Here is a 20807-nt window from a genome sequence, read left to right on the forward strand (position 1 = left end):
TTTTTTTAATAAAAAAAAATTCTAATATATATATGTGTGTGTGTGTGTGTAATAAAAATATACACGTTATAAATATATATATATATATATATATATTATGTATAGTAAATCCAAAAACGTAATTGTTAGCTTATTGTTGTTTAAAGCAACTCTTATTATTTAAATAATTTTATAAAAAAATAGTCCTGTTAATTTATTTATTTTTTATATATCACATATAATAATTATACATTGATACGTGCATAATCGATTTTCTTGTTTATAGACTTTAAAATAAATGAATATTTATTCTTCCTAGCTTGTTTTTCTTGTGGTTAAATCTACCGGAAGGGGGCGCTAACGCATTTGTGTGCCAGCTGCCATTAAAAAAATCAAGCGAAGAAGAACTCGTCCTGTTGCCCCCTGGTCGCCCCCTGTCAGTCCGGAGTGCGAACTGCCACCGCACGAGCATGTGTGGTGCTCCTACTGCCCTGTCTGTGTGCTTTATCTGCGAGGCGATGGCACTGAGAGCTAGCTAGTTAGCGGCTAACACCTCCAGTTACGCTCCTCAGATAAATCCTGGTTTTGCTGGATCTGTCAGATTCGGAGAAAATAAAGAGAGAGAACCGGAGCAGCACGGCTGCAACCCCGCGCTGCGGCTAATAAAGCTAACGTCAGCTAACGTCAGCTAACGGAAGCAGCTGCAGCCTCTTCTCAGAATAATAATAAAAAATGGCTTCTGTTTCTATTCCTGTCTGCACCACCGCGCTGCTGCTGGATATCGAAGGCACCACCACACCGATCACATTCGTAAAGGTAAAGTTTTTAATAGATTAAACAGTGAATTTTGGTTCCAGCGAAGATTTAATAGCAGTGCTGGCTAATTATTCAGGGTTGTACATTTATGCTAATGGCTGACTGTCAAAGGCTAAACCAGGTTAGCTTGACATGTGTCATGACTGTACATATACAACAGAGTTCTAACTGCATTTCATTATTTTTTTCTTCATCCTCTCATATATAATGTTACTTATTTTTTGATTATTTCATTTATATTAGCCGTTTGGATCCAGATTAGCCCTGTGCTGCTGCGTTCACAACTAATCCGAATTATAGAAATTCTTAGTGTCCACACTGACCCCTCAGTCAGTGAACACATCATCAGTGCACTCTGCACCCAGCCCAGCCCATGTGGCCTTCACTGCACTAAAATAGAAGCTACTCGGTGTAAACAGACACGTTAGAACGAATTTATGAATGAATATTTGATCACGTGTTGCTTCACATGTTCTTGTTTGCAGGACATCTTATTTCCATACATCAGGGAGCATCTGGAGGATCACCTGTCCGCTCACTGGGAGGAAGACGAGTGCAAACAAGATGTCCATCTTCTAAAGAAACAGGTAACCTGATGTTTTTACTGCAGCATTAAAGGTATTAAACAATATTAGAGACAATGTACGTGCAGACAGTGTACCAGAAGATGTATCCACGACATTTTAATCATCCTACTTCCTGCATTTGCTGACCTGCCCCCCCAAACACGCTCCAGTGTTCATTTAATAAATGTCACTTCCTGTTTCTGCAGATCGAAGAAGACATGAGGCAGAATCGGGCGTGCTGCGTCCACGCCGTGGACCAGACGGTCCACACGGACGAGGAGAAGGCCATTAGAGAAGTGGTGGATAATGTGCTCTGGCAGATGGCAGCAGACAGGAAGTCCACAGCACTCAAACAGCTGCAGGGCCACATGTGGAGGGCGGCGTACTCTTCAGGCAAAATCAAAGGCGAGTAAGTACTGATGGCTCTCCTCACCTTCACTGTTTGTCTTCACCCAGAGCTCGTGTGTCAGTCAGTGAGTGGTTTTAACGGGTAGTCTTTAGGTTTTTCTGGCTTTTGTTTCACTGTTTTCCGGCTGGCTGTATTGATGTTTGTCTCTGTGCACACAGGATCTATCAGGATGTGGTTCCATCCATCAAATCGTGGCGGGAGCGCGGCCTCAAAGTCTACATTTACTCCTCCGGCAGCGTGGAGGCCCAGAAGCTTCTGTTCGGATACTCGGTGGAAGGAGACGTTTTAGACGTGAGCCCCTCTCGTGTCTCATTGTCTGTGAGGTGAACCTGTAGAGTCTGATTGTGTGGTTTTATCTTTCGGTTCCAGTTATTCGACGGACATTTCGACACGAACATAGGAGCTAAAGTAGATGGAAAAAGCTACGAGAGGATCGCAGAGCGGATCGGCTGTCAACCGGAGGAAATCACGTTCCTGACGGACATCACTCGAGGTAACAGCGCGGTCACAGCGGCGGCCGGATGATTCCTTCATTCCTGTTTCTAACTGAATTAAATGTGGGATCTGTGGTGTTGCAGAGGCCAAAGCGGCAGAAGAGGCCAGGGTGAACGTGGTGGTGGTGGTGCGTCCTGGAAACATGGAGCTGACGGAGGAGGAGAAGGCCCACTACAACCTCATTACCTCGTTCAGCCAGCTTCAGCTGATGGGACGAGTTTAACACGACGCCTTCACTGTGAACTCTTCCCTCCATCTCCTCCTCCTCCACCTCCTCCTCCTCCTCCTCCACCTTTTTGCAGTTCTCGTGTTCTTCTTTGTTCTACGTTGATGCTGCTGGGACGCCGTTAGCCGCCAGGCTCAGCTGACCCGCCCTGTGAGGACGTCCTTCACATTTACGGAGCGTCACAGGAACTCAGACATCTGTAGACAGAAAGAAGATCTGTGAGGTCACTTTTTTACCTTTCAGATAATCCCACTGCCACTTTCCAACTCTGTGTGTGTGTGTGAGAGCTGTGTTTGTCACCATTTTATACGTGCATCCTCCCCACAGGTGTGTGACCTTTTACCTGGTGTTTTAGAGCGTAGTCCCTCAGTGCTGACGGTGCTGCTGACAGGAAGTCCTCGGTTAGTTTGAATGTCTTCATGTCCTCACAGGTGAATGCTGTCTTATTTAAACGTGCCATCTTTGTGGTTCATCTGTAGCGTGGGATAAAAAAAAACGACATCTTCAGACTAATGAGTCATGTGTTCAAACAGTGTTGTAATGTTTAGGAAAGCTCCAGTAAATCAATAAATGCCTTTGTCTCACAGTGACGTTGCAGCTGTTTGATGATACGTGTCATCGATTGAAGTGGCGACATGTTTGTTTTTATATATAAACGACAAAGAAGGTTTTCTGACAAATAACCTGAACGAGGAGACGACGAAAGAACTTCTAAAAATACTGGACATCAAACTAACAGTCCAGATATTGGTGGGAAAAATATTTAAAATTAAATAAATAAAGCCGCTATTAATCAATCAATAAATTATCCAATGTCATGAACAAGCTTTGTGCACATACAAACTCAGTTTATCTCCTCTGTGCTCCTTTCAATTCACACTACACTGAAGAAATAATTCTGCATATGATCGCGTATTAACAGGGTCTTAATCTAATCTAATCTTAATCTAACCTTAATCTCTTTTTTTTTAATGGAAAAACATATTTTGTATTTTACATTAAGGTTTCTTAAAATCAATTTTATACTAGTAAAGTCTAAAAAGAATAAATAAACATACATACGTTGATTTAAATGTAATGTTTTTATCGTGCTCTCCATACAGTGACGCTGTTTGTCCTCCTGTGCTGCAGGTGTCGCTCAGCACCTTGTGTTGCCGGTTTTAAACCACCACAGAAGAAGAAGAAGAAGCAGCGGCAGCAAAAAAAAACGATGAAAACAAAACGACAGATCACCTTTTAAAAACACTCCACACTAACCCTGATTTCTGCCTTATTGTAACGCGACCTGCCCGAATTTACGCCATCGTTACGCTTTAGCTACGTAAGCTTTGTAGCTAGCTTACTCTCATCCGCGCCGAGCGTTTCATTTAGCCATATTTGATATTAAAAATATTAGCTAGCCACTAGCTATCATTAATTAGCTCTTAGCAAACCAGCTAGCTTAGCTTCCTGTGGGGGTTCTGACGTAGCTAAACTAAAAGTTCGGATCTAGTGAGTGAAAAACAGCTGGATGATGTCGGTTGATTTTGAATTCAGCGATGACCCGACTATGATGAGGATGGAGGAGGATGGGGAGGCGAACAGCGACGACCCGATGTCAGCGGCGGGGGACTGTGGCCTGATGGGGATCGAGGGCGAGGGAGAGCCCGAGGGGTCGAGGATCGACGCCAGTAAAAACGAGGAGGATGAGGGGTACGGAGGTCTCACGCCCACATTAAAACCAGTGAAGCTGCAGGCTGGAGGGGCTGGAGCCCCTGTTGACCCCGTTTCTGGGTGTCAGTGCGTGACACAGGTCATAGATCCTGATCCAAACCCACAGCAGGAGATATGATCTGCAACAGTTTGTCTGGTTTATATAATGTCAACAAACCGTCTGGGTTCTGACAGCTGATCAGAAAGAGACTGAACTATTAGCTAACTGATAAATAACATTGTCAGATTTGTCTTGAGATAATATCACTAATGTTTGGCCTCATTTAGCCACGTTATAGTTCATCTTGCACGGTACAGCCACGTAGACAGATCTCTCACGTCTCCTTTCGGTGTTTGTTCTGTTCATCAGGAAGATGTTTGTCGGAGGCCTCAGCTGGGACACGACTAAGAAGGACCTGAAGGATTACTTCTCAAAGTTCGGCGAGGTTGTAGACTGCACGCTAAAACTCGACCCCATGACCGGACGCTCCAGAGGCTTCGGCTTCGTTCTCTTCAAAGACATCGAAAGCGTTGAGAAGGTACTGCTGCTGCTGCTGCTGCTGCTGCTGCTGCTAAGCATTTCATAAAGCGACAGATGGTGACACCTGCTCTGGGTTTCCCCACAGGTGTCCTCACAGAAGGAACATAAACTCAACGGGAAGGTCATTGACCCCAAAAAAGCCAAAGCCATGAAGAGCAAAGAGCCCGTGAAGAAGATCTTCGTCGGCGGGCTGTCTCCAGACACTCCTGAGGATAAAGTCAGGGAGTACTTCGGTGCCTTCGGAGAGGTACGCGTCTGTTTTCCTGGTTGTTGTTTTTAGTCCAAAGTGTTTCACCTGCTTGATGTGAACAGGTGGAGTCGATTGAACTTCCCATGGAGAACAAGACAAACAAGCGGAGAGGCTTCTGCTTCATCACCTTCAAAGAGGAGGAGCCAGTGAAGAGGATCATGGAGAAGAAGTTCCATAACATCGGACTCAGCAAGGTACGGGCCTCCTTCACTTCCAATCCGGTCTCGGTGTCTCCACTCTGTAAACGACCCTGATCGGTTCTTTTAGTGTGAAATAAAAGTGGCGATGTCCAAGGAGCAGTACCAGCAGCAGCAGTACTGGGGGGGCAGAGGAGGCTACTCATCCAGGTCTCGAGGAAGAGGAGGTGAATACCTGACGGACACCTTCGCCTCCTGACACTTCCTCTTTCTCCTCTGTGAGTGTGTGAAGAGAAAGCTGTGTTTGTTTTCAGGCCCCAATCAGAACTGGAACCAGGGTTACGGGAACTACTGGAACCCAGGCTACGGAAACTATGGCAACTACGGTTACAGTAACCAGGGCTACGGGGGATACGGGGGCTACGACTACTCCGGTTACAACAACTATTACGGATACGACGACTACAACAGTGAGTGAAGCGGATCCGAGGCGCCGCCGTGACGCTCGGAGTGATCACAGACCTTCTTGTTTTGTAGATCAATCGGGCGGATACGGCAAGTCGCCGCGGCGTGGCGGTCACACCAACAGCTACAAGCCGTATTAACCCCGCGTCTTCCTGTAGGTATGTAGCAGCACGAACGCAGCTCTGACTTTAAACATTTAAAAGTAGATATATTTACTTTGTTGTTTGGTAACATTTTTGTATAAATTTCTTCTTCTCAGCACCCTCACGTGCTTTACAGTAGTGGTAACATAGAGGCTACGCTCTTGTGGCGATAATGTTAACAGCCGGCCTTCTGCTGCCTCTTTTTGCACCTTCTTTCTGTTCTTTCTTTCTTTTTTTAAACTGTAAAGTTAACAGGTAAAGTTCTGCTACCAAAGTTAAGGATGTGCAAGAAAACCAGAACAGGAAGTGTGTTGTCTCCTAACTCTGACATACCTTGTTTGTACCTGCCAGCGGAGCTTCCTTGCAGGCCATGAGCTGACTCCCAGATACTCTCAGGGCCCGCTCAATGCGGACCGGGTACGAGAAGCATACGCTCTCGAATGCTGCCGTTTGGTATGGTCCTTCAACATCCTGTATCTAAACTAAACACTATGATGGGACACGTCCAGCTTTGTCATCTTTCTTTCCATATTTTTTAATTTCTGCAACTGTTTTTAATGTAAACACTTAAATTATATATAAAACATGTAATTGTCATTTTTTACAGGCCCTTACTCCCCCACAGTAATGATTATTAAAATGTAAAATTAACTATTTGCTTTCCAAAGGATGCGTACAGCTTTCTCTGGACTTTCCAGTTCCTAATGTTAATATATGCATTCCTAATCTTTCTTTATTTAGCCAGTAGTCCATGAGCTAAAAGCTGCTCGGTATTTGGACTCTACTGTGTTGGGGGATAAAGTGCTTTACTTTGTGTACATGTACTGTTCTGTTTTGTGTTACTGACAGCGATGGGAAAGACTTCCTCTTTTTCTTAATTCTCCTGTAACAAAACAAAAAGAGAGAGAGAGAATCAAAGTGTCACTACATTCTCCAGAAATTTGCATGTGATGCTTTTCTTTAATGTGTATCTGAAGTAACTTTCTAACGTTTTTTAAAACCTCAGTTTCTTTGATTACATTGGACGTTAGACACACAGGGGATTCCTTTGTTTTTAAGTCATTTGTCGCGCTGCTGTTCTTGCGTCTCAGGCTGATTTGTTTTCCGTTTGTTTCCCGCAGGTTTCAGAGCGATGACAGGCCGCCGCCGCCGCCGCGCGCCGGTGGGTCGTCGGCCGCAGAGATGATGGCATCCTGCAAACATCTCTTAGCTGATAAATTAAAAGGACGAGCACTCAGACCTACTTTACACCTCTCCCTGTATTTACCCCAGTGTTGGGATGTTTATTTAGCTCTAACCTCCCTCCTTCCTCCTCCTCCTCCTCCTCCTCCTCCTCCTCCTTGTTTTTTTGTATTTGATGTTCTGAAGGCTTCTTGTGAATTGCTTCATTTATTCTGCGATGTAAAACTCATTGGATCAAATCACACATATTTACAGTACTGTGGTAGCAAAAGTGCGTGGTTTCAATTTCCCCTCCTCACCATCAGTCTTATAAAACATATTGCAATCATGCACATACAGTATTTACACATTGTGTTGGACATACAACAAATAATAAAAACGATAAACGCTGGCCTGGATCGTTTGTCTAACGTCCACACACTCGGTGCTGGAGTGTTTAAAGTGTTTCAGCCGCTTTAACTGTTTAATCTCTGCTGCTCTGAATTTTTATCTCCAATAATCATTAACCCTTTAATCTATGAGCACTTTGTGATCCTGAGATGTACAAAAAAAAACATCACTTCCTCACTCAGAGCTTTCAGTCTATATGACGCCTGTGGCAGCGAGGATGATGAGGATGACGATGACCAGCACGATCACGCCGATCAAAATCATCATTTTAATGTTTTTCCACCAGTATTTCCTGGCCACCCGCGTAGAGGTTCTCTGGAAGGAGTCGGCCTGAAAAACAGAAATGAAAATATGATCGAAGAGCAGTGATGGAGGACGTGTGCACAACTTTATAAAAGCACTATTAAAACTAAATATATATAACATGAACTTTTTACAACTTTTACAGACTGAATATTTGTGGTACATCAGTGAAATTTGAGTTGATTAAAGTGGTTATGGGTCAGATTAATAATAATAACAAACTTAATTTGTATAGCACTTAACACCATAAAATACACAGACAAAACATAAAAGAATACATTTAAAACAGCATTCCAAGATGAAACAACATAAATGACATAACAGTCGGAGGTAGTGAATGTAGTATACCTGGACCTTTGTTGGAACTGTTAAGGTATTAAATAGTTATAAAAGCTAAATAATTAACTTCCTAACTGCCAAAAATTAAAGTCGTGCAGACGCGGGATCGAACCACCAACCTTACAGTTAGTGGACAAGCGCTCTTACCGCCTGCGCCACTGAAGCTAAAAGGCTACTCCCGCAATAAACACATGGCTAGGTAGCACCTGACTGTTAGCAATAGCTTCATTTTGAAGATTGAACACAACAGCTAGCTAGATGGCTAAACACGCACCAGGTTATTTTCTACACAATTACATTTTTTTTAAAACTTTTTTCAGATGTCACTTGTTATCCACACTTTTTAGCCATCTAGCTCATTTAGCTCATACTTAGCCAAGTCTCTACAGAGAAATATTAAGCTGTTTGTTTTAGCATCAGCTGAACTGATAGTTTACCTAAAATATATAACAATAATAATATTAACGTCGTTTAAAGTATTTTTTGTTAAACGTTGTATAAATGTTTTTTGGCCACAGATTTGTTCTTTAAAGAGGCGACCTGCTGTTGGACTCACAGACGCCTGCAGGTCGTCCGTCTTGCCGATCAGGTCGTCTAAGCGGTCGCCTCGCTCCAGCACCTTGTTGATGTTGTCTTTCAGGATCACTTTGACCTCGTTCACCTGACCTTGCACTTGGTCCATCTTGGTGGTGGCGGAGCCCGAGGCGGGCGGCTGAGGGTTCACGTCAGCCTGGTGGAAACACACACACACACACACACACACACACAGCATGTGAACGGGTGAGGAGCTGCCAGGCCACGGTCCACAGCCCCACTTCCTGCTAACGGTGCTAACAGGAAGAGCGCTGCCGGGCTGACTGGGGCCTGTGCGACCGTCACATGAGAAACCTGCTGAACAAACGGCTCCTCATGGAGGTTTAGATTAAATAAAGAGGCTTCTGTGAGGTCAGAGGTCAGAGAATACCACTCACCATGGCAGCAGTCAGTCAGCGAGAGAAACAAAAACTCGACTCCTCCACACAGTCCGCCGCGTTTGATAAACAAATGCAGAGGTCTGAGTCGCACAGCCAGAGCCACACAAATGTCACCTCTGCTCAGTTACTCATTAACTCATTAACTCCTGGTTACCTCACTCAAAGTCTGCTCGGCTCCACCACAAACATCAGAAACATCAGCACAGAGCGCTCATTTCCTGCTTCCTAGGACCTGAGCTGCTCTATGTATGCATCACATAACAGCACACACACACACACACACACACACACACACACACACACACTCACATAAAGCAGGTATATGTCAGTTCAGACGTGACCTACGTACCATCATCTGTCAGAGGGCGCAGGCTGAACTGAATCGTCGGGCAAAGGGCTCCACTGCTCGGCTCGGCTTATTTGCAAGTCAATAAATGGGCGAAGTCAGAGTCAGAGCGTTGCTCCACTTCATTTCCTCATCCTGTGCTCAGTCTGTTGTTTCAGCAGCTCACAGGCTCCACTGCACTGTGTGTGATGGTGTGTTGTGTCACTGTGTGGTGTTTGTGTTGTGTCATAATAAAATCCTCCAATCATTAAATGTCTAGTTTTTGTTCCCCTATTTTAAATATTGCAACACTACAGTGTGTGTGTGTGTGTCTCTGTGTGTGTCTCTGTGCGTGTGTGTGTCTCTGTGTGTGTGTGTGTGTGTGTTGGTTTGTAATGTCAGAGCTACACAGAGAAGTTGGAAACAAAGTGAGGAAGAAGAGGATCAACTGCAGTCAGAGCTGAGGCAGGTGTGGGAGTGGGTGTGGAGCCAAAGGTTAGTGGACCTGGAGTCATGTGACTGTGTGAGGAAGTCAGAGGACCTCTGGTGGACGGACAGAGAACAACAACATGGGGGGAGAGGGGGGAGAGAGAGAGAGAGGGGAGAGAGAGAGGAGGGACAGAGGGAGGGGAGAGAGAGGGAGGCAGAGGAGAGAGAGGGAGGGGGAGAGAGAGAGGGAGGGGAGAGGGAGAGAGAGGGGAGAGAGAGGGAGGGAGAGAGGAGAGAGAGAGAGGGAAGAGAGAGGGAGGGAGGGAGAGAGAGAGGGGGAAGAGAGAGAGAGAGGAGAGAGAGGGAGGGGGAGAGAGGAGAGAGAGAGGGAAGAGAGAGAGGGGGGGGGGAGAGGGAAGAGAGAGAGGGAAGAGAAACACTGATGTGTTTGGTCATTATTTTAAAACGTGTATTAAATTAACTGACGTGTGCCCACAGCGGCCCCTGGCGGCCTCCGGCTGCCCTCGCTCCTCCCGCAGCTGTGAGCGGAGCTCCCGGAGGAAACGGGAGCTCCAGGCCGCACGGTGATGAACTGTTTCCGCTTCTGCTGATGAGAAGTTGCCCGGGTCTCTCTCCGCTGTTGTAAAGGTTAGATTTACGGCTCCACCTTCAGGGTTAATGATTGTTTGTGGTTCTTGTTATAATCACACCACAGGCTGCTGAGTCCACTCCGTGAGGCACCGACCCGGTTCTGAACTTTCTGCGGAGAGAAGCTGAACATGAACCCGAGCAGCAGCGCAGCCCGCAGCGGGAAGACCTTCCTGTTCACCTCCGAGTCCGTGGGAGAGGGACACTCCGGTAACTGTGGGCCGACACACACACACAGACACACACACACACAGACACACACACACCTGTGCCGACATGTCTGCAGCTTTTATGCATTTAAATAACAATAAGTCTCAATAATCAAACTGATTTCTTTGTTTTATTAGAAAATAACTTTGAAGTAAATGTTAAAATAAACCGTTTATTCCGTCGTGTATATTAATGTGTGAATCAAGATTAATTATTAATTGAAAAGTTTGTTTTTAATGAAGCTAATGCTAATTAGCAGCGATTAGCTTATATTAGCTAATGATTTCTATCAGCAAACAGCCGCGTTATCTTAGCTAGTAGCCAGTTATGTACTTTGAATTAACAAGTTTAACCCTTTCTATCAGTAAACAGCTGCTTTAACTTTGTTAGCTTATCTTAGCGATCAATTAGCAACCGCTGCACTGTGTCTTAGCTAGCTGCCAATACATGTGTCCTCACTAGCATCCAGTTATCTTAGCGTAGTGAAGTCTGTCAGGCTAAAAGACATCATTTAAAACATGACCACTTTGTGTTCGCAGATAAAATGTGCGATCAGATCAGCGACGCTGTACTCGATGCATATCTGAGTCAAGACCCCGACTCTAAAGTGGCCTGTGGTGAGTCTTCCTAACAGCTGTGTGTGTTTCCGTCTGCGGCTTCTTTAAAGAAGTCATTAAAGGCAGAAGTTTGAATGTAGAGCGAAGGCTTCAGGACGACTAATAATTAATCAGTTTCCTCCTCGGGTCAAAGTTCAGCAGAGTAATTATCTCACTGGATGTTTACTTTGTCCTCTGACTTGACTGAAAATGATCATTTTCCAGAATGCGTAGCCAAAACAGGCATGATTCTACTGGTCGGAGAAGTGACCTCCAAAGCCATCGTGGATCTGCAGTCTGTGGTACGAAACACGGTGAAGAAGATCGGCTACGACGACTCCTCTAAAGGTCCGTCTGCGTCTTTATCTCGGCTGTTTGTCGACCGGATGTTACTGACTGTGGCCTCGCTGCCGTCTGCAGGTTTCGACTATAAGACCTGCAACGTGCTGGTGGCTCTGGAGCCGCAGTGTGTGGAGATATCAGACTGTGTGTTTGAGGGGCGGGATCAGGAAGACATCGGTGCCGGAGACCAGGTTCAGTATCTGTGTGGACACTGCATGGAAAACATCTCATCACATCGTTTGCATATATTAGCTATGGGTTTGTTTCAGCTAGAACAGCACTTCTCACATAGTGGGGCGCGCCCCCCCACCCCTAGAGGGGCGTGGTGAGGTGCGTGAGAGGCCCGCTGGTCAGAATGTCCGGTGAAAATAGTCCCTACAAGTCCCTAAATTACGAATGAGGACAGGTCCGTTGCAGCTGCAGCCCGCTCACAAGACGCCATCGCTTCTCTCTGACCAGAGGCTCGAAGCTAGAAGAAGGTTAGCTTTTAGCTAGTAGCTATCTTGGCGAACATCTTAACTACCGAACAGTTCGCCTATATCAGCAGTACTTTATCGTAGTGAAGAGCAAGTTTCTTTATCTTGCAGTCGGGCGGCTTTCTTAGCTTGTTGACTCGACAATTTATCGTAGCCAGCCATCGGTTTGTGTAGTTGGTAGCATCCTCGTTAGCGCATAGCTACCAGCCGGTTTGTTAATTTTAGCTAGTGTGAACTGTCAGTTTTTCTTTAGCAGCTCTACTAGCAAACAGTTAGCCTACGGCATGTTAGCTAGCATCTCATGGAACAGCTGTTTTTCTGGTTATCATTCAATTTTCGGTAGGGATGTCCCGATCAGGTTTTTTTGCCCTCGAGTCCGAGTCCGAGTCATTTGATTTTGAGTATCTGCCAATACCGAATCCTGACCCGATCCGATCCTAGCAAAACGTGTGTGTGTGTCCAGAGCGCCACGCAAGAACCAGGACCTCTCGCGCCAAAAGCGACTGTCATACCCCTACACTACAGGACACAGAAGGCGTTAACTTTGAGAGTCCTAATAAATATATTCGAGTCCTGATCGGGAGGTAATGTCCGATTCCGATCGAGTCTGAAATCACGTAATCGGGCCCGATTTCCGATCACGTGATCGGATCGGGACATCCCTAGTTTTCGGAGTCACTATCAGCCACTTATGGCTACTACACTGTTCTGTAGCTTAAATAATCTAGCAGCCAGGTACCAAGTGTGTTTAAAGGTTTTACAGGAAGACTTTCATGGTGAAATACGAGCGGGGTTAATCAGACTGTGTGTGTCTGCAGGGTCTGATGTTTGGCTACGCCACAGATGAGACGGAGGAGTGCATGCCTCTGACCATCCTCCTGGCTCATAAACTCAACTACAGGATGAAGGAGCTGTCCCGCAGCGGGGAGTGTCCGTGGATCCTTCCAGACTCCAAATCACAGGTGAGCTGTCGGTAGGACGCAGGCCCTGCTCCCTGCTCTGTGCTGCTGATGCTAACGCCGCGGCCCCTTCAGGTGACGGTGGAGTATCGGGACAGCAGCGGAGCCGCGGAGCCGCTGCGAGTCCACACCGTGGTCATCTCAGTGCAGCACAGCCCCGACATCACGCTGGACGACATCCGACGCAGCCTGATGGAGAAAGTGGTGAAGGTCGTCATTCCCGCCCAGTACCTGGATGATCGGACCATCTACCACCTGCTGCCCAGTGGGAAGTTCCTGATGGGGGGCCCACAGGTGGGTCAGCCTCTGAGGGGGGGGGGGGGTGTCATGTTATGTCATCTCATGTTTTTACATCAACAGGGTGACGCTGGACTGACGGGGCGCAAAATCATAGTGGACACCTACGGAGGGTGGGGTGGACACGGAGGCGGGGCTTTCTCTGGAAAGGACTACTCCAAGGTGGATCGGTCCGGAGCCTACGCTGCTCGATGGGTCGCCAAGTCCCTGGTGAAGGCTGGACTGTGCAGGAGGGCCCTCGTTCAGGTGAACAGTGCTGCAGAAGCTGAGCTTTCCCATGGTCCCTGAATGCATCACGTGTTGTTTATGATTCCATTTTATTCTAATGATTCTGAAACCCTGTCTGACCTCTGATTGTGTCGTGCCGCTCAGATCTCCTACGCCATCGGTGTCAGCCGCCCGCTCTCTGTCGCCGTCTTCCACTACGGCACGTCGAGCCGGGACGAAGACGAGCTGCTGCAGATTGTGCAGAAGAACTTTGACCTCAGGCCCGGGGTCATTGTGAGGTATGTGTCGGCTTACAGCTGCAATAAAAAACAAACAAACAATCATGAACAGTGACAATAACCGTGCTCCTCCCCCCTCCTCCTACCTCCTCCCCCCTCCTCCTTCTCCCTCCTCCCCCCTCCTCCTCCTCCCTCCTGCAGAGAGCTGGGGCTGAAGCGCCCCCTCTACCAGGACACCGCCTGCTACGGACACTTCGGCAGGAAGGAGTTCCCGTGGGAGAATCCAAAGCCGCTGCTGCTATGATGAAGTATGATGATAAAGATGTGCTAATAATTAACCCATAAACACCCAGCACAGAGTCCTCACACACAGCTGTGTGTTAATAACAAAGAAATCTGCATGATGTCATGAAGCAGAATCTTTAAACATGGATTATGATTTTATAATAATAGTGACTGTATTTTATAACACTATGTGTGATTAAATGCTTTAAAACAGTCTAAATATTAACTCTAAGGGACAGTTCACCCTGACAGTCTGCTGCTCTGGTGCAGGCAGGCCACGGGAGAAGCTCCTCCTCCTGGAGGATTCTCTTTAAAAACAAAAAGGAACCATCATGTTTCTCATGTTTAGGCCTCATCCTGGTCCTGAAATCTGAGCCATCCCCTAAGACCGAGTCTGAATGAGGCTTCACTGCAAGAACAAACAAAGTGACCTGATATCACAATCAGCTGGAGCCCACACAGACACACACACAGACACACACACAGTCTGACGATGCAGAACGAGTGGAAACAAACCACAGGAGTCGGCTCACTCGCCGTGTAACAACAGGAAGTTCTTCTTTACGCTTTTACCTGTAAACCGCTAGTTACCACACACACCACATGATGCATGTGCTGCTGCCTCTGGCCTGTAGGTGGAGCTGTTGGATCACATGTTGGTCAGACTCGGACCTTCGGCCTCAGAGCTGAGCTGCACTGTGTGAGCAAAGATGAAGTCCTTCATCACAGGCGGTGCAAACCCACAACACACACCCACAGGCTGCAGGCGGAGCGTCGCATCAGCTGTTTCCAGGAAGCGGGGGGGGGGGGGGGGCTGTTTGTGGTGACCTTTGCTGTTGGGACAAATGATTGAAAGTCAGGATTGAGTCCTTCAGTCACATTCTCACTGTCTTCATCACTAAAACGAGCTTTTATTGTGAACCCCGTCCTTTGTCCTCAGGCCTGCGTCCCTCTGATGGAGCGAGCTGCGTCTCGGTGACACCGTCAGAGACATTATTCATAGTTTCAGTCAGTGTTTAACAGTAATTGAATTTTGATATGGAGCCAATTATTCATCATTTCAGGTGATTTGCATTAATTTGAAATATTAATGGATTCTTTTAGGCTGGCAGAGGAGATGAGTGTCTGGCCACAGAGGAGCTCCACCACTCCAGGCACTTTTTTCATTTTACCCAGAATCCCTTTCACAGCCAGCTCAGGTCAAACAGGCGGAATCTTCAAAAACAGAGAGGATTCTGGGTAGGTGTGGAGAAGAGATGAAAGAAAATCCTTCCACAGTTCTGTAGAATGATCATTTTAAATCTCTGTTTGATCTCATCCCTATGATACAATGACGTCGTCATGGCGACCTGTCGGGGTCAGGCTGTCAGACTCTCCGTCTTCACGTCACGTCGAGCCTCTTCCCGTTTGTGGCGATAGCTGGCGTTGGCATCGTTTGTTTGATCCAAGCAGCAACAGACCTGCAGGGATCGTTCCCCTCAAATATCAAGTGTAATGAGGTTCTGTGGCTGGACACACCGCGAGGTGAGAGAGCGGCGAGGGCGACGGATCAGAGCAGGTCGGAGAGGAGGCGAGAGGAGACGCTCGCCGTCTGCAGCTGAGTTTCTGATTCAGCGCTCGGCGCTCTGATTGTTTTGACAACCTGTTAAGAAATTCAGGAGGTGCTCATGAAATTTGCAGATCCTGATTGAGGAGATTTTCATAAAGGCCATCAGCCGAGTGTGTGAGTGTGTGTGAGAGTGTGTGTGAGTGTGTGTGTGAGTCTGTGTGAGTCTGTGTGTGAGTGTGAATGTGTCTGTGTGTGTGAGTGAATGTGTCTGTGTGTCTGTGTGAGTGTGACTGTGAGTGTGTGAGTGTGTGTGTGTGTGAGTCTGTGTGAGTGTGTGTGAAAGTGTGTGTGTCTGTGTGTGTGAGTGAGTGTGAGTGAGTGTGTGTGTGTGTCTGTGTGAGTGTGAATGTGTGTGTGAGTGAGTGTGTGTGTGTGTGTGTGTGTGTGTGTGTGTGTGTGTGTGTGTGTGTGTGAGTGTGTGTGTGTGTGTGTGTGAGTGTGTGTGTGTGTCTGTGTGAGTGTGACTGTGAGTGTGTGACTGTGAGTGTGTGAGTGTGTGTGTGTGTGAGTCTGTGTGCCGGCTCAGGTGGAGATGTCTCTCTCTCTCCTCCTGTCAGTGTGGGCGCTCTGACGTCCAGCAGACAGATATTGGATCTTTTTTAATAACTCTCGGTCGGCTCGCGCTCGACTTCGCTCCGTCTCTGTTCAGTCGGACCTCAGAGGTTCCTCCACAGGTGTGAATGAGCCTGATTCACTGCAGCAGGCTGGAGCTGCTGGAGGAGCCCGGTCTCTGAGCACAGTTTATTTGGAAACGTTTGATTCAGGTGAAGGTTTACTCACGCTTCAAGGCCAGGACTCGAATGCAGAGAGGAGCCACCACACTGTAAACACAGCCGCTCGCTCCTGCACACAACCTTTCATAAAATCTCAGCATTCACCGTCCTCTTACTGTTTTTGGTCTGAAGTATGAAGCATGTGACTTTGTAGCAGCTAACAGTCGTTAGCTTGTTGTTTACTGTGTGGCTGTCAAACACTTCCAGTCTAACACAGCCTGTAAACAGGGACTGGGTCCTGGGTCCTGGGTCCTGGGTCAGCCGCTGCTACTCCTCAGAACTAGCATCAGAAGACTACCGACTAACTAGCATCTCTACGGCCGTCATTAGCTCTCTGCTACAGCACTGCTAGTCTTCTAGTATTCTTTGTGACTACAGTCCACCGGCTAGCCAGCAGCACACCTACACTAGGACACTCACTCACTAGCTGTTCAACTAGCATTCTACTCTAGTCATCCATAGAGCAGCTAGGCCCCGTTCACACTGGAGAAAGTCAGTCCAGCTGGAGTCGGATTGAATCCAGATCGCCTTTAAGCTGGATACGGTCAGACCTATTTTTAAATCTGGCTATCACACACGTGTGTCCGCGCTCAATCCAGCTTAACCCGGCTTGTCTGTTGTCCTCCAAACCGCTAGGTGGCGCCTCGTAGTATACAGAGTCCGTACAGGCCGCGCTAGGACCGCAGTTTATTCCTTTGTAGCCCTGTGGAAAATAAACTCGGGGGCAAGGCTGTCGTAGTTCGACGGTTGTTTACATACGGCTTTTGTACGTGACCTGGACACTGTCCCTACGAACTGGAAGTATCATGTCGCTAGCCGCATTTGCGCTCAGACCTAAGCCAGATTTAAGCCAATCCGGCTAGATCCACCAAGAGGTGAACTGAAATTCAGACTCAGAAAAAAACTATCCAGACACAGCCTGAATCTCTAAACCTCCTCAGTTCTGTCTGACCTCTGACCTCTGTGTCCTCGGCCCTGATTCTTTACTTCTGACTTTGAGAAGTCTGAACGATCCATCTCCACGTCCTAAATCTGCCACCCGCTCAAAATCCACCTCCAGAAGCCTCCCGGCTGAAGGATGAGGGCCTGTATGCAGATCAGGGGGCTGGATACTTTCACTTCTGTTTTAATGTATCACCTTGAAATCCACAGGGCGTCCTCCAGGAGTCCCTCTGTCTATGAATGCTAATGGGAGCTCTCTGTGTTAATAATAAATAGCTGCTGATAAAATAATAAATTTCTAATGTCCCTCTCAGACTCTTTTCTCTCTCTCTCCCCTGTCTCAGATTAGTTTATCAGCCCCCCCACCCCCCAAACACTTTAGCCTTAATTATTTAAAAAGCCTGAAAAATTCATATCCTCCTTTTTTTGGGGTGCAGACGCCATCGTTCAGCCCGCGAAGAATTTAGAGAGAAAATATATGAGAGACAGAGGGGATGAAATATTCAGCAGGCTCAGGCCGGCGATTATATTCACAGAAACACAACATGCAGATTCTAGAATCATTCACACATTTATGTTTAATCACCTTCAGGGGGTTTCGTCTGGTCTCCACATGTTTCTCTCACCATGAAGCGGACGCTGGCTCGGCTGCCGTCGCCGGCCTGTGTCTGCATGTTTCGGACTTATCTCCCCTCTCCTCTGTGAGTGTGGCTCTGTCCGTCCTCTCAGATGCTTTTGTTTGCCGCCCGTCATCGTGCTGTATTATTCAGAGGCAGAACAAACAGGAAGCGGCGCCTTCGTCTTCTTCTCCTCTTCCTAATGCATCTGAACACGGGCTCCTCAGGCCTGTCGGCGCATCCACCGCAGGGATCAGGTTCACACCGCAAGCCCACCGGATCAGATCAGACGACACACACAGACACACACACACACGCCCTCACTATCTTCGGTAGCTGTACCCTCTGAGGGTCAAACCTGCGGGGAGAGAGAGAGAAAGAAACCTCCTTCTTCAGGCCGAGAGAACTTTGAGTAGAGCCGGCTGCAGATTAATAACAGTTAAAACTCTCGTGTAATCGAGGGTTAAATGATGGGCTCAGAGACGTGTCGGAGTCTCAGATTAATTTAAACTGCTGCATGACATGCCCACAGGCTCTGGGTCAGGTTCTCTCTCCTCCCTCCGTCTCCATGTTTGTCCCTGATTGATCTCAGGGACATACTCTCTTTAAATAAAGAACAAAAAGAAAGTGCAGACTGCAGTTCCTGAAGTGGCCACTAGAGCCTGACTCCATTAGTGAGTCCATCCTGATGTCTCCACCCATACATGTTTAGAGCTTGTAATGTGGCCAGTGGCCCACCTCAGCACCGCTCATCCTGCTCCACCTCTTTGACCGCACTCGGCAGCTTCAAGAACTACAAAGATGGCGGCAGCCAGAGCCTCCATCACTGAGCTGATGGATGCCATGTCTACATGTGGTAACTGCACACACGCTGCCTCCTGATTGGTCCGTTACTCTCAGATTGACAGTGACAATCTCAGATAGTGGCGCCTTAGCTGTCAGCATGTGTCCGAGCACACAGGCTGGTGATGTGTGACGGATAAAAACACAAAGACACACAAAGCAGGCCAGAAACGCACACACAATGTGATTTAACCATTAACACGCTGCAGAGATAAAGAGCTGATGATGAGCTCAGGGTACTGTCTCACACACACACACACAGCTTATAATCCCTCTGGGCCCCGGGGCCTTCTTCTCTAAGGCCCCTGTGCTGGGTGACAACAAACCTGCCTGTCTGATTTATGGAAATGCAGATGGAGTTTTTATTATGTCTACACTCACGCACACACACACACACACAGAGAGATGCACATATGCTTCTCAGTTCAGCCGCAGGAAGGACAAAGGAGGGTCAAACTGAACGAAATCAGCTCTGCAACAAAAACTATTAGATCATGTGTGTGTGTGTGTACTTTCATTACTTGTATTGTAGAGACATAAATCTGTTTACACAGTGTCATTGCGAGGCCCCGCCTCCTCTCTGCCCTCATAATGTGACTCATTAAACGTTAGCACACTGACTGGGTTTAAGGTGCGTCTCAGTGAAATGAATGTAGGTCAATGCAGTGTCCTCTGAAGAGGTGTAAACACAGCCGTGTGTGTGTGTGTGTGTGTGTGTGTGTGTGTGTGTGTTGGATCTGTGCTCAGTGTGTTCTGCAGCAGGTCTCTCTCAGGTCAGAGTGTCGTCTGAAGGAAGTCCTGTCAGCTTTCTGTGAGGACTGTGGGTTCAGTTTTTATTCTCATGCTAAACAAAGCTAACGCTAACTGCTACTTGCTAGTGTTAAGATATCAGTGGTTTGTCGTGTTTCCTCTATGATCTGATTGTTTGAAGCTAGCTTGTGATTCAATATGACCGACGTGTGGTTCTCCAACCAGAGAAAGCCACGCAAATGCTAATCTGTGTTAGCATGCTAACTAGCATTGTTGTGAGAGGACAGTAATCCGTGTTTACCTCTCTCAGAATCTGCATTGCTTCATTATGCAAGCGAAACTCTTTCCTCTTGGTTGCTCTGTTGAGTTTATGCTAGCTTAGCTTAGCTCTTATATTACATGCTGAGCCACAAACTGTCCCTGTTACACCATGTTCTGTGACCGCTCAGGTTCAGAGGGTTCCAGGGTGGATACGTTTTGAAAACACGCGTAGACGCCCAAACTACTACTTTTCTGAAACAACGGCGTCTTTACAGAGAACGATTTGGAGACGAAAACGACTTTGTCTCCATGTGGACGGGGCCTTAATGTGTGCACACAACAACTCTGTGTTTGTGCAGTTAGGCCCCGTTCACACTGGAGAAAGTCATTCCAGCTAGAGTAGGATTGAGCCCAGACAGCCTTAAAGCTGGATGCGTTCAGACCTATTTTCAAATCTGGCTAGCACACAGTTGTGTCCGCACTCAATCCGGCTTCATCCACCGTGTTTGCTGTCCTCCAAACCACTAGGTGGCGCCTCGTAATATACAGAGTCCGTTCACACTGCGGTAGGACCACGTGTGCGCATGCGTCGTGCGGTTTTTTGTCTCATGTCGTGCCCCGTGAACCGGAAGTAGCCGGATTCGCTCGCCACGTTTGTGTTCACACCTGAGCCACATTTGAGCCAATCCGGCTACATCCACCTCTCGTGGGTGGATGTAGCCGGATTGAAATCAAACTGGATACTGCCGGATTCGAGGTGTTTACACTCAGAAAAAAAACATCTGGATAGGTCCGAATCCCGCTTTAGCCAGATTTTTTTTCCCCAGTGTGAACGGGGTATTACTCTCTCTGCCAGAAGGGGGAGACACATGTTTTATACTGTAGCTTCAAGAATCCTTTTAGGTTTTAGCTGATCAGTAGCTGCTGCTGCTCATACAGGCATCAAACACCTGGAAGCAGACAACAAGGCTGAAATGAAGAAAATCATTCACACCTGAGCTGCAGGGGGGGACTGGAGGTGTAAAGGAAACCCAGATGAGATGAGATTTATTTCCTTCCACTGAATATTCATAAGCTTCCAATCATCTGTGT

General features: G+C 47.2%; 4 protein-coding genes across 12 annotated transcripts; 3 read left to right on the forward strand and 1 right to left on the reverse strand.

The window, feature by feature from the left end:
* Positions 1 to 425: 425 nt before the first annotated feature.
* enoph1 (enolase-phosphatase 1) lies at positions 426 to 3081 on the forward strand. The gene is made up of 6 exons (XM_028417420.1): positions 426 to 795; positions 1281 to 1382; positions 1568 to 1770; positions 1929 to 2061; positions 2140 to 2263; positions 2349 to 3081. Exons 1-6 carry the CDS (start codon positions 712 to 714, stop codon positions 2486 to 2488), a joined length of 786 nt encoding a protein of 261 aa, XP_028273221.1. The 5' UTR covers positions 426 to 711; the 3' UTR covers positions 2489 to 3081.
* Positions 2835 to 9465, reverse strand: LOC114443421 (vesicle-associated membrane protein 8). 3 transcript variants are annotated; one of them, XR_003671438.1, is made up of 5 exons: positions 9257 to 9465; positions 8490 to 8663; positions 7470 to 7621; positions 6053 to 6602; positions 2835 to 2964 (listed from the first exon to the last, which is right to left on the reverse strand). XR_003671438.1 is itself a non-coding variant. In XM_028417421.1 (3 exons), the coding sequence occupies exons 1-3, from the start codon at positions 9260 to 9262 to the stop codon at positions 7484 to 7486; spliced, it is 318 nt and encodes a 105-aa protein (XP_028273222.1). In that variant the 5' UTR covers positions 9263 to 9462; the 3' UTR covers positions 7090 to 7483. The 3 variants fall into 3 exon arrangements, 2 of the variants coding, with proteins under 2 accessions (XP_028273222.1, XP_028273223.1); XM_028417421.1 differs by lacking the exons at positions 2835 to 2964; positions 6053 to 6602 and having other exon boundaries at positions 7090 to 7621; positions 9257 to 9462; XM_028417422.1 differs by lacking the exons at positions 2835 to 2964; positions 6053 to 6602; positions 9257 to 9465 and adding an exon at positions 8905 to 9198 and having other exon boundaries at positions 7090 to 7621.
* Positions 3653 to 14218, forward strand: hnrnpd (heterogeneous nuclear ribonucleoprotein D). 3 transcript variants are annotated; one of them, XR_003671436.1, is made up of 9 exons: positions 3653 to 4183; positions 4554 to 4722; positions 4810 to 4971; positions 5037 to 5168; positions 5242 to 5338; positions 5426 to 5581; positions 5649 to 5734; positions 6841 to 7061; positions 14208 to 14218. XR_003671436.1 is itself a non-coding variant. In XM_028417419.1 (8 exons), the coding sequence occupies exons 1-7, from the start codon at positions 4002 to 4004 to the stop codon at positions 5714 to 5716; spliced, it is 966 nt and encodes a 321-aa protein (XP_028273220.1). In that variant the 5' UTR covers positions 3653 to 4001; the 3' UTR covers positions 5717 to 5734; positions 6841 to 7292. The 3 variants fall into 3 exon arrangements, 1 of the variants encoding a protein (XP_028273220.1); XR_003671437.1 differs by lacking the exon at positions 14208 to 14218 and adding an exon at positions 6071 to 6172 and having other exon boundaries at positions 6841 to 7292; XM_028417419.1 differs by lacking the exon at positions 14208 to 14218 and having other exon boundaries at positions 6841 to 7292.
* Positions 9592 to 15200, forward strand: mat2al (methionine adenosyltransferase II, alpha-like). Of its 5 annotated transcripts, none has more exons than XM_028417413.1 (11): positions 9593 to 9727; positions 10160 to 10519; positions 11059 to 11136; positions 11341 to 11463; positions 11536 to 11648; positions 12752 to 12895; positions 12968 to 13186; positions 13253 to 13435; positions 13562 to 13695; positions 13837 to 13943; positions 15025 to 15200. In XM_028417413.1, the coding sequence occupies exons 2-10, from the start codon at positions 10441 to 10443 to the stop codon at positions 13937 to 13939; spliced, it is 1176 nt and encodes a 391-aa protein (XP_028273214.1). In that variant the 5' UTR covers positions 9593 to 9727; positions 10160 to 10440; the 3' UTR covers positions 13940 to 13943; positions 15025 to 15200. The 5 variants fall into 5 exon arrangements, with proteins under 5 accessions (XP_028273219.1, XP_028273214.1, XP_028273217.1 ...); XM_028417416.1 differs by lacking the exon at positions 15025 to 15200 and having other exon boundaries at positions 10160 to 10287; positions 10377 to 10519; positions 13837 to 13992; XM_028417418.1 differs by lacking the exon at positions 15025 to 15200 and having other exon boundaries at positions 9592 to 9701; positions 10377 to 10519; positions 13837 to 13992.
* Positions 15201 to 20807: the final 5607 nt, after the last annotated feature.

This window comes from Parambassis ranga, chromosome 12 (genome assembly GCF_900634625.1).
Source record: "Parambassis ranga chromosome 12, fParRan2.1, whole genome shotgun sequence".
Taxonomy (NCBI): Eukaryota; Metazoa; Chordata; class Actinopteri; family Ambassidae; genus Parambassis; species Parambassis ranga.

Coding starts and splice junctions, on each gene's coding strand:
- LOC114443421 (XM_028417421.1), bottom strand. Junction 7,622..8,489: donor CGGACGACCTGCAGGCGTCT/GTGAGTCCAACA, acceptor TCTGTTTTTCAG/GCCGACTCCTTCCAGAGAAC.
- hnrnpd (XM_028417419.1), top strand. CDS start 4,002: ATGATGTCGGTTGATTTTGAATTCAGCGATGACCCGACTATGATGAGG. Junction 4,972..5,036: donor ACTTCGGTGCCTTCGGAGAG/GTACGCGTCTGT, acceptor TGATGTGAACAG/GTGGAGTCGATTGAACTTCC. Junction 5,582..5,648: donor CGGATACGACGACTACAACA/GTGAGTGAAGCG, acceptor CTTGTTTTGTAG/ATCAATCGGGCGGATACGGC.
- enoph1 (XM_028417420.1), top strand. CDS start 712: ATGGCTTCTGTTTCTATTCCTGTCTGCACCACCGCGCTGCTGCTGGAT. Junction 796..1,280: donor CACCGATCACATTCGTAAAG/GTAAAGTTTTTA, acceptor TCTTGTTTGCAG/GACATCTTATTTCCATACAT. Junction 1,383..1,567: donor TCCATCTTCTAAAGAAACAG/GTAACCTGATGT, acceptor CTGTTTCTGCAG/ATCGAAGAAGACATGAGGCA.
- mat2al (XM_028417418.1), top strand. CDS start 10,441: ATGAACCCGAGCAGCAGCGCAGCCCGCAGCGGGAAGACCTTCCTGTTC. Junction 11,464..11,535: donor CTACGACGACTCCTCTAAAG/GTCCGTCTGCGT, acceptor TGCCGTCTGCAG/GTTTCGACTATAAGACCTGC. Junction 11,649..12,751: donor ACATCGGTGCCGGAGACCAG/GTTCAGTATCTG, acceptor GTGTGTCTGCAG/GGTCTGATGTTTGGCTACGC.